At 39.4% G+C, this 12,038-nt stretch overlaps 1 protein-coding gene across 3 annotated transcripts in view; it reads right to left on the bottom strand.

Annotated features, from left to right (window-relative positions):
* The window catches only part of LOC108667980, a 60,242-nt gene that overhangs the window by 8,699 nt on the left and 39,505 nt on the right, over nt 1–12,038 (bottom strand). For all 3 annotated transcript variants that reach the window (XM_047884532.1, XM_018155092.2, XM_047884526.1), the window contains exon 2: nt 7,381–7,493. In XM_047884532.1, the coding sequence (XP_047740488.1) occupies nt 7,381–7,493 (113 nt within the window). The remainder of the gene's footprint in view (nt 1–7,380; nt 7,494–12,038) is intronic.

The following is a 12,038-nucleotide window of genomic DNA, read 5'->3' as shown; positions in this document are numbered from 1 at the left end:
GAAATACGGAAGCCATATTCCTGCGAAAAAATTTAAGGACAAGCGCACACGAGCAGGAAACAATTTTCTCACTCGACCACACCACAAAAGGCTTTAGAATGATCGATGTAGGCGACGATTGCCCGATAAATTTCCAGAATAATGGCAGTGCAACAGCCGAACATCGACCTTAGGTTCAAGCGGCTCGCGCAGGCGATTCCTGTATTCATTCAACGATGGTAAACGAAAGTCTTCAGCCATCAAGTAAACAAATTCTGAAACGTATTTCGAACATAAATGCTGACTATTTGATGTAGGTGTCGAGTCGGTGCTAATTGGTACTTTTAATGTGTTAAGTATGAGAAAATTGCACAACCTTCCGTGGTGTTCAATGTACAGGCCATTCCAGTATTAAAATCGCTGCGTCATGTAGCTTTCATAAGGCAGAAAGCAACAATATCTTTTGGTGAGAGCTCAACCTGCCACTTCGACGCGGTTGTGCGCACTGCAACCTGTAATCGATGAGAGTCAGAGTTCGCTGCTTAATCGCACTACATACAAATAGTGAACTATACGTTCCGGAGTGTTAGAGTTCAGTGCTTGATAATATAATTAACAGAGTTCCTGATGTTTTTACTGGTTTTCCGACTGGATTCATGAAATCTTAGATATCAAACACAATCGTACTATTTTATGAACGATATCCTACCTTGATTACGAACAAAATTTTTCTCGATTATTAACACAATGCTACTAGATAATGAATAAAATACCTTTGATTGTAGAGAATCGCATGCTGAGTTCAGCGCTTCCTTTTCTCAAACTGGAACTAAGATCTATAAGTTGTAATTCAAAAATTTGCATAATGAGGTTATACCTTTGAATATTATGATTGTAAAACAGTGGAACTCAATACATATGTGATTTGGAGGCCTTTTCTTAATATTCGAGAAACTAGATTGACATTTGCAGACAATAATATTCAAACGCTCAAAAAAGCAGGTAAATCTCAGTTAAAAGCCATCACGTGTGTGATATCTTAATTTCATTGCCAACCTTACCTGGCGACTAGAGAGTGAAATGGTCGTAATATTTCTAGGTTGAAACGGATTAAGAAAACCAAATAATAGCTGAAAAGTTCAACTTCGATACGCTACTTGGGCTTCAACAAACGTGACTGTCTCTACAACAGGTCACGTTCTCAGCGTTAACCTGAACACCATTCCATAAGCGCAAAACGAACATATTCTTTGTAAGGTGACACATAGAACAAATCCTACAGTTTTTTACGCTGTGTAATGATCGAAAATGTAAAGTTTTAGCTGTTGGCGGTTGAGTAGCAAATAATAATGACCGGATCTAAGTACTTGTCTTCAAATGGTTTGGCCCAAAGTAAACGTAAAATTTTGACCAGTCAAAGTAAATGCACAATAAAAATACAACTGCGGTAAGTAATTACAAAAAAATTCTTTAGTGATTTGAGCTCGCAGTGATTGAGGAACGTACAGACAAATCAGTAGTTCTGTTTTATACAAAGTGACTGCTAATTCAGGATTTATACTTATTATCCCACTTGTATTTCAATTAATTATACATATTATACAAGTCAAAGTTCAAGTTTCACCATTAAGGGTTAGCATAACGTAAATTATACTGCGTGGTTACGGACACTTGCGGCTCGTCATGTGAAATGCGTGACACAAACGTAGTAAAAAGTGTCAGTTCACACAGAACGATGAAATTCGCTTGACTTGCATCGGGACGTCTCGATTCACGGCATAAGAAAAGAGATACAGTTTTTCACAAAAATAAACGAAATACAAGCAAACTTAGCATCGAGTGAAACATGGGTTTACTGTACTCAACATATTAGAAAGTTTTTACTAAGAATCACAACGCATGCCTCGTAAGTGTGAGTAGTATCCCAAGCTCCACTTTGCAGTGCACGTAGAAAAGCCTTCACAACCTTAACCGAATAAACACCACTGCATACTTGTGCTTTACAAAGATAAATTTAAGACCACATTGCAACGTCCTAACGTTTTCAACGCTGATTATTCTACAGCGTATTTTCGAAAATTGTCGATAAATTTTGAAATTAATTCAAAATGAAAAAGGCAAAAGTGATGCAATTAAAAATAAGCAAATAAGAAAAGGTCATCCGTGAATAAAAAAAACTAACGACACAATAAAGAAAGCTATACGTTCGTGTGGAGGTGAGGCAAGAAATTGCTCACGGACCGGAAAATTTGCTGGCGTCGCTATCCGTTCGATGAACCCTCACGCATTTGACTTTTTCCCCTCGTCAGGAGAGGTGCAGCAACTCTCCTAATGAGTGATAAACGATCGAGAGGCTGAAATTCACTGATCATTAATAGATAGAGCAATAACCATCCGTCTTTGAAAATATTTTACATAAACTTGTTCAAGAATTTTGAAGCGAAAACATAACATGCGTAACTATTTTAGCTCACGAATTCTCACGTGAGAGCATTTCATGGAAGTCGCTTAATTTGATCAAGGCAGGCTCAAAAAGTTATGTGCAAATAAAGCGTACCTACAAAGATGCTGGCACGAAATAACGAAGGTAACGGTGAACATTTATAATTACGACAACAAGCAAAACACCCGCCAGTATTGAAAAAATAGAATAGCAAATAAGGTACAGAAATAAAATTATTCCACTAAAAATAAACGTGCAAAAAAACTTTTACAGAAGTTTTTTATACCGGTTCGTCATTTCGGAAGTGGTTCGGAAGCGCGATGAGGCAGTCAACCGGCAGCAAGTAGCGGCACCCAGTTAGATATATGCCGAGCATTCGACCTTCTCAGCAACCCAGACATTACGCACCGCAGCGGCGGCCACTGCAGGCGCCACTTCTTCGTGTAATTAGAGCTCCCCGGTACAAAAGTCGCGCCAATCAAGGCTTCTAAATTAGATAGTACATCCCTAGAACCGCTTCTTAAGTTCCTTGAAACTTCACAGTAACTTTATTTTTAATATTTTTTTTCGAAAACATCGCTGGCATTTCAAGTCATTCTGAAATATTTGAATGAATGGAATAAAACTTAATCAATGCATCAGAAATTTACACACTAATATTTCACAAGTAAAATCATCATCAAAGTTATACTCTCTTGAGCACGTGCATTAAACTCACGGCCGGAACAGCAAGTCATTATTAATATAATAATTTAATATATTAATATAGTGGTGTCTGGTTTGCGTGAGCTATATTGGCTTGGGCACAATTCTTCACTATCCGACCACCTTGCAAATTTTGCCCAAAATATTCACAACCAATCGCGGGTTTCAGACCACCAACTTCAATGTTGACGATCTTAACTACTCGTCCACCCCGAGATGCCAAAAACTTTCCGTTCAACCTCAACTCCCTTGCACTGAACTTCCATCAGGCAACGTGCAAGAAAAAAAAATACCACGAAACCAAAGACCAAAACTAAAATGCGTACAGCTTCTGGGCGGCGATTCCCTCGATCCCGTAACGTCGAAGTAGCGGCGTCGCTCTAACTGATGCGTGTGAAGTCATTCCTTCTCACTTGAATACATAATTACGCCTGGCGACCGTCCTGAAACACGTTCATTTCAATTGCGAAAAAATGCTTCGGAACAGCGGTATTATATACTTTATTATGTGATACTGAACCCGGGCTACGTTTTCTTGTCTTACAGCTTAAACTTTTCAACTCTGGAATCCAAAATGAAAAATACCATCAAATCAATTTAGGAGCTGCATATTTATGGACAAAGAGAGAAGATTCGATTTTTGGACCGCTTTCCTATAGAGATCTTTCTTGGTAAGAATCTATTCAAGAATAATCGAGCACTTCAATACGTGGCGATGCTTTTCACTTTCTTTTTAATTATGTACAAGATTTAATCGTTTCATATGACCTTACTTTTTATTTGGCTTTGACAATAATACCACAAAATGATTCAGTAAAGTGAACGACACAGAAACATCCCGAACTTACGTCAAACACACACGGAACACATGCCCAAAGTTAAAAGATCTTGAATGTCATGCATTAAAATAGAATGAGAGGAAATAAGCTTCGACATCGAGATTGCAGAACCGATCTGACAAAGGCTAGGGAAACGCTTTCAGGCACGAAAGAGTCAGCAACAAAAGCAACATTTAAAAAATGAAGTGTCAGCATAAAAAATGCAGAAAAATATTCAGAAAAATAGTTCTTCAAGAGGTACAAGGTTCGCAAAATATTATCCATGAGATTATGAGACCAAAAGATTCTGTTTAAGGTAAATACTATTTTCTTTGTCTGTGCGGCAAATCTACCACAGATTCGCGAATTTCATAATGAAATAAGTACGTTTTGCAGCGTGCAATAGCTACAAATGGCATTATGAACGACAATAATTTCATACTGATCAAACATGATTATTTTCTCAAAATGAAGTGCAACAAAATTTAAATTATAATAATGAACGAAAAACAATCGAGAAATATACATTAAAAAACTCTAACAACAAATCAATAAAATGCATGGGACAGAAGGCTGATCAACAGAAGTTGATCAGTTGCTCAACAAAAGTTGATCAGTTGATCAGCAATTAAAAATATTTTAGTGATAGCCATCCTAAGGCACCTTGATTCCTTGTTAGCGCATTTTCTCATTTATGGAAAAAATGCACTATTGTGCTCGCCATGTCCATCTGTCTGTCTGTCCGTCCGTCCGTGACCTCAAGTTTTCGTCGACGAGAAAATGCGCTCTCTGTCACTCGATCACTGCAGTGAATGCTGAGTTATATTTTGTTAAGTATGGCCCTTGGGGTTACGCAAGAGAATGTACTCTATGAACCCAGCAAATAAAAACAACAACAACAACTGCATCGAAACACAAGCCTGCACAAATTTAATTAGAAATTCCGCAACATATCTTGGAAATTATTAGCTGGTTTTATTGCGAACGCCGCGTTGCGCGATCTCGGGGTCTGCGGTCACGTGAAAAACTCAACCAGTTTTATTATTAATCAGAGCGGTCCCCTGTATAGGACACCACTGGCAATTCTTTATATGGTCGAAGAATGGCTGCAGCAGTTGCGTGCGACATGAGCAATTTTCAGGGAAACTTCAGTACGGTAAAAATGAACCACATTTGTTGCTTCTTGAAAATTAGTTTCGCACTTCACTGGTCGACATTTTCTCCCATATATAATTGGACGACGCACATGATTATCATTAGGATTGATTAGTCAGTCGCTAATAAACGAGGAACATAATTATGATAACAGGTGCAATTTTGTACTACGGACCAGTATCTTCACTAAAAAAAATATAAAAAACGCGTATTTTATACAATTTCCGGTCATCCTGACCGCTTACAAAAACAATATCCCGATATTTAATTCAAGTTTTATGCATTGACAATTTACAGAAAATAAGCTCAAAATCAACCCTGGCAATCTAGTGATGTTTGCCTGCATTTACAGTGGGAACCAAACATATACGGTATAGTACACCTAAAATTCTAAAAAAAATAATGCCACAGCATAGATAACCAAGATCACAAACTTATTTTATTTATACAATTGCTAGTATATCATGTATACGAACTCTAGATGTTTTGAAATGCGTCGCTGGAATGAAATACACGAAAGCTTTGTATTCATGCAAGTAAAATGAGCACACATTTGACTTCCTCGTCGTCGAAATATTTACGCAAGCTACCAACGATACGCACAAATACAAAAGATTTTTTTTTTCTAGAAGAAATAAAACATTCTGTGAACGGTGGCAAAAATTACATCCTTCGTTCCCACGCGTGAACATAAATAAAAAAGGTGCAAAAGACAACTCTACCTCAGAACCCCGGCGCTTCTAAGCCACACAGAAAGTGTCGCGAAATCTATTCTTCAGTTCAACAGGAGTCATACGGAGTCTAAATGATTTAGGTTTGTATAGTACGTATCACTAAAGTCTCATGCTCGCATCAGTTTGAAAACAGGTCTTCTCACTCTCGTTCCTTGAGCAACAAGGATGAATGGAACTACAACCTCTATCGAAAGAGCACGTTGCAATCTCTTAGAGTTCAAACAGAAAACAATAATAGGGGTTCATTTTTACGGCACACTTGGGTTCTTTGAGATACGGCGGGTTTACTTAAAAAAGATGCATACATTGGAAGAAACATTTAATAATCTAATTAAAGTAATTAAAGGTGATTCTAATATTACGATGGCAATAAAAAGACTTTACGACCGGTTACCACCGTTCTCAATTAGAGAAAACATTTCGAAATATTTTACAATGCACATCTGGGTAGATCATTTCATAAACGGTGACCACAATTTTTTGCACAAATGTTTCGGCTTTTGTTGGAGCTTCAACAGACCAAAAGGCACTAAACAATGTAGCGAACTATTAAAAAATAGATCGTAATCGAAAGAAAGAAAAACGTTGGAAAGTTCGTACCGAGCAAAAAATCTATGAAATGGGACCAAGCAGCAAGAAAAAGAATAACCGAAGGCTATGTTGCCCAAACTTTGAAACACTGTTACCCAATTTAAAATGCACAATAAATAAATATGTTACATCGTTTACAAATCTTGTCAACACTGATACACATTGGCGTTTTTAGCACATTTTCTCATTTATGGAAAAAATGCATTATTGTGCTCGCCATGTCCGTCTGTCTGTCTGTCTGTCCGTCCGTGACTTCATGTTTTCGTCGACGAGAAAATGCGCTCTCTGTCACTCACTGTAGTGAGTACTGAGTTATATTTTTTCTTCCACCCTAACATTACCCACACAAAATTGGTATATTACCTCCTGTTAACCTGAGCTCTAAGTTTAACCATTAGTTAGGAGGGTCAAGGGAGAGATCTGAGAGTGTCGTGATACAGCATAGTTGCACGGTAATTAAGTTCATCAAGGAAGCAGTTGCCCGTAGCCTGACATGGTAACTGCTAATGGCGGGAGGATCGCTAACCATTAAGCAAACCAGTCACCCATCAGGCTGATGGAATTCTGGCGAGCCAGAGAAGAATTTTAAACTGTTTCAATTTTTGCAGCAGTGCTATCTACAGACTATTTTGATCTAACAATCGTGATATTTTTTTACAAAAAATTATAATTCGTATTTTTGCTTCTTAGGCTAAAACCAGAGTTGAATTTAGGTGACAATAAAGTTCAGCATTAATAAAATTCAGCATGAGAGAGATCTTTGGGAAAAATTTGCTACTCAAATGTCCCATGAATTGTCCAAGAAGAAGCATCCCACAATCACAATGTGGGCAGATAAATCAAGCTGTGGCAAATTAAAAGAACAGAAGAATAGAATTCACACAAATTATCAATCATTCATTGATTGAGCATTATCAATTACATATCAATTAAAGAAAATTTCAGAGAGACTGACCTGAATTTCTTGAAGCCTGTCATCGAGCAGAGCTTGCTGCTGCTTCACGGTCGTCTCGAGGCTCCTGTTGTGCTCCAGCAGCGTCTTGCCGAGCTCCGCTGCCAGCTGCAGGTCTGTCAAAAAATTATTGTCGTTTCAATAAAATTATCACAACCACTCATAACTTTTAATCCATCATTACCATCGGCTAAATTAAAACAAATGGAATATGGAATAACATCTGACGATGGCAAGCGTTTGGCTGAACACTTTGCCAGCCAAGTTTTCTGATGAAATTTGAAGTCACAACATGGCCCCGACAACTACAACTCGAAAGCACAAGACAGATGAGAAAAATGAGATTTGCAAGCAAACGAAAATAAAATCCTGTTGTCTCATCAGTTCTCACCTTCCCCTCGTTAATTAAAAGAAAGTAGAGTAATTTAACAGACATCCCTAATTTCTTACAAAGGGCAAAGGCACCGTTCACGTAGCAAGAAGCAAACAAATCGAGCGATCATGTATTGAATGGCAGAGCGGGTTTAGTCGGTAACACGTGCCTTCCGTTTGAAGGAAAGACCCGCGACATTCACGAGTTTCACCGCTTGGGTGACGAAACGTTTGGTAAAATGTCACACGTGATCCTGAAGTGTAGTCGAACCGGCTGACACTTTGCAGTATTCTATTATTAGTGATCAGCCACGGCAAGCATACACATTCGAAATGAAGTTAATGTTCATAAAATGTGCATGCATTTATGAATAGTACGTAGTGCACCTGCAATAGTTGCATTACAAGAATAGTTGAAACTTTATCGACAGTGCACACATCAACACCCGACCACAAAGCGCTGAGTCTAGATTGATTCCAAGCACCGAAGTCACAGCAGCGTTGATCACTTCCTCTTGAAATCGAAAAAAAGTTGCGTGCGCAAAAAGATAAAACGGAGGCAAGCAGCGTAGCATTTTCTCCGGCACCCAACGCTGTCGCGAACACAACGTTTTAGAGGCAGTAACGCTGACTCAGCCATACGTCGGTCGGGCAACATCTTATTGCTCTAGAAAGCGCGCGTTCTCACCACCGTCACCTTCCGGTGCACACACGCATCTTCACGCTCTGAGAAACAGTGATGAACAACAGCGTCCGCCTTCAAGAAACGGCCTTTCACTGCCCGGTCACAGCGAATAATGCAACCATAAACCAGGCGAATTCGTAGGTATTGGTTAACAAGAATTTGGCATTGAGATGCGTGATTGGGACTTTTTAATTTTACATGAGGTATAACTGATTATCAGGCAAAAGAATACTTCAGGTCATACTAACCACCTATATACATAATGCAATAAAGGCTTTACCATAACAATTTAATCTTGCGCGCTAAGGGTAAGTAGTTAACAAACACGTTTAAAACATGACGGTATTTTTCTCGGTAAATGAGGACCACCAAGAGAATAGTAAAGCTCTCTACAGGAAGTTTTACGCGGCTCGTACAAAACAAGAATATACGTCATGTGTATAAATATATTCAGCTGTGCGAGCCCTGCCGATACAGACCAAATGACATTTTTCAAACCATGTAATATCAACAAAAAAAATTATAAAAAATGCCATTATTAAAATGTGATGCAAACCAAGTAATGAGGAAGTACGATGGTGCACGCCCAGCACTGCAATTAGCAATTGTAATAAGAAAACAGCAACGCCTCGCAAAAACAAACAGTAACGCCCCAAAAATACGACCTTTGTTTTTTAGCGTAAGAAATGCCGCCCTTGGAACCGACCGCAACGTGTATTAGCAAAACGAAATGAACTGCCTCGAAATTTCTGAATTAAAAAAGAACTAAGCGAAATAAAATTTCGACATAGAAATCTTTTGATCCATTAGGTTATTTCCGAAAGCTCTGAAGTTCTAACGAAAACCTTAATGTTGTATTTAAATACGAAACGTTAAAAATTTCAGCGAAAAATATCGAAGTAAATAAATCAAAAGTAACCATCAAAATTGTTCAAAGATGTCAAAATTTCGGCAACAAGTAACCTATATGAGTTCCAAATTATAATCAAGTTCGTTAATTTGTTAAAATCATCAATCTAGCTGCAGCTACAAGCAGCAATTTCATAGCTGTAATAAGTCATAAATAAGGTGAAGCGGCACGCATTCGGCACGTCGTAGTGGGAACGGAAGAATAGCCTGTCATTCAAAACCAAATGTACGTCATTCGATATCGTGACGTGAGATCAAAGAGCTCATTACAAGGCTACAAATCTAATGCCCGGAAATACTGTACGATTTCGAATTTCGACCCTGGGAATAAAGACACTAAAAGTAGAACAATTCAAATGCACTGCATCCAAATCAATTCATTATCAAGTCAGTGTATGGTATCTACTACCAGTTATTGACAGTCCAAAGCAACATCGGATGCGCAACTACTGTTATAACATGGCAATCATAGATGAAAACGAAAAAAAAGAAATTACCACGATAAATAGAAGCAACTAAAAAAAGAAAAAATCGTATTAAAATACAATTCTGAAATATAACGTATCCTATAATAGACAAAGTAGCGTTATAAGCATGTATCCTGAAGCATCAGCATGCCCGCTTGTAACAAACAATTAAATAGCCTTCAGTTTGGCATGACATGGGAAGAAGCTGCTGCTTCGTGAGCCGGTGTAAACAAAGCTGCGGCAATTACTCAATTACTGGGCAGACTTAATGGAAACTGCGTGCGAGGCGAAATTGCCTGTAATTGCGTCCATGAGGTTATAGTGGAGCTGGGGAAATATTATCAAGGAAGAGTTGACGACATGCATCGAAGAGTTGGCATCGACATGCGAGATAAAAGTCTTACATATTCTTTGAAGTCTCATTGAAGTCGATGAAATTTTTAGAACATTCGAGGAGATTTGCGAGGAACCTTATGCAGATTATCGATTGGAAGTCAACAAGATTAAAACAGAAATATTTTCAGGTCAATAAATTCGGTCGATACCGCACTCATCTGCCGACGATACCGCATTCATCGCACCATTCGTCCTTTCGGAACGGCGATCAAAAATTGATGTGCATATAGATTTTAGAACATTTTTGCCAGCAACAAGCTACAATTTTTTTTAATATAAATTTTCCGCTGGACGATTATAAAGTCAAAGCTCGAGGAAACTGTTCACAAAGGCTTAATATAAAACAGTCGTTCCAAATCTCAGAATTCAATTATCATTAAGCTTCTAGAATCGGAAGGTTTCTGTTGGAATTAAATCTCATAATCAAGTTGTTGCCGAACAGCTTTTTCCATGTTTTCTCGTGGCGCATCAGGCTCGTGTAAAACTATCGTCTTCATCATTTCATTGCCAGAAGGCTAAGCTCGTGAGGCCGGGGCATTGCTGTGAATCCATTGCAACAGTCACGTGACGAATACATCATACGACCTGCACACGCAAGCCTTGCAGCCTCCATTCGTCAGGCAACTGGACAGAATTGTTATTCAACACCGAACAGGACGACGCTGTTGTCCAACAGGACCGAGGCGACACTGTTGTTCAACAGGGACCAGGGCGACACTGTTGTTCGAAAGGACTAAGGCGACGCTGTTGTCCAACAGGACCGATGCGACACTGTTGTCCAGCAGGACTGAGGCGGCACTGTTGTCCAACAGGGACCAGGGCGACACTGTTGTCCAACAGGACTGAGGCGACACTGTTGTCCAACAGGGACCAGGGCGACACTTTTGTTCGAAAGGACCGAGGCTACACTTTTGTCCAACAGAGACCATGCAGGGCGACACTGTTGTTCGAAAGGACCGAGGCGACACTGTTGTCCAACAGAGACCATGCAGGGCGACACTGTTGTTCGAAAGGACCGAGGCGACACTGTTGTCCAACAGAGACCATGCAGGGCGACACTGTTCGAAAGGACCGAGGCGACACTGTTGCCCAACAGGACCGAGGCGACACTGTTCGCCTCGGTCGAAAGGACCGAGGCGATGCCGTTTTTGCAAAATGACGAGGCGAAACTGTTGACTAACAGGGACTAGGACCACACGGATATCAACAGGGTCGGTTATGCAAAGAAAAAAGATTACAACAGCGAAAATCAATTAGTTTAAAACGCGACATAAAACTAGGAAGCGGCAGATTTTGGTGAAGTAAGGGTGATATTTGAATACATAGATCTAGCATTAACGAGAGTAAGTTGGGCATAAAGGAGCAAGCTAAATTTCAAACTAATTATTGTAGTGCTAGAAAAGACGTAATTTAACATTAATTGCTGATAATTAACATAAGATCTAAGCAAGAATATTAGGGCAACAACAGCAGCATTAGATTACAGTCACTAGGAGGTATCACGTGATATTTCCTCAGGACTCGCTGGGCACAGGCCAGTAATTTGCAGACGGGATTAGACGCTGCGGCGGAGGCGCAACATGCGACAACGGGAACGCTGGCGCAGTAATACCTGGCACGCATGACAACCAATCGCGACACAGCAAACTGGACGGAGGTCAAAAGCAAGGAATTGTTGTAACAAAGAAGGTGATGATGATTAAGATGATGCGGACGTGTTGGTGATTGATCATGATGATGCGAACGAGTTAGAGGTTGCCGCACAGGATAACGAACATAATGTGGTGGTGAAGGTGATCATAATAGAGTACATAACTAATGATACATGATGA

This window comes from Hyalella azteca, unplaced genomic scaffold (assembly GCF_000764305.2).
Source record: "Hyalella azteca isolate HAZT.00-mixed unplaced genomic scaffold, Hazt_2.0.2 contig1933, whole genome shotgun sequence".
In the NCBI taxonomy this organism is placed as follows: Eukaryota; Metazoa; Arthropoda; class Malacostraca; order Amphipoda; family Hyalellidae; genus Hyalella; species Hyalella azteca.
This window is presented reverse-complemented; position numbering and strand designations above follow the sequence as displayed.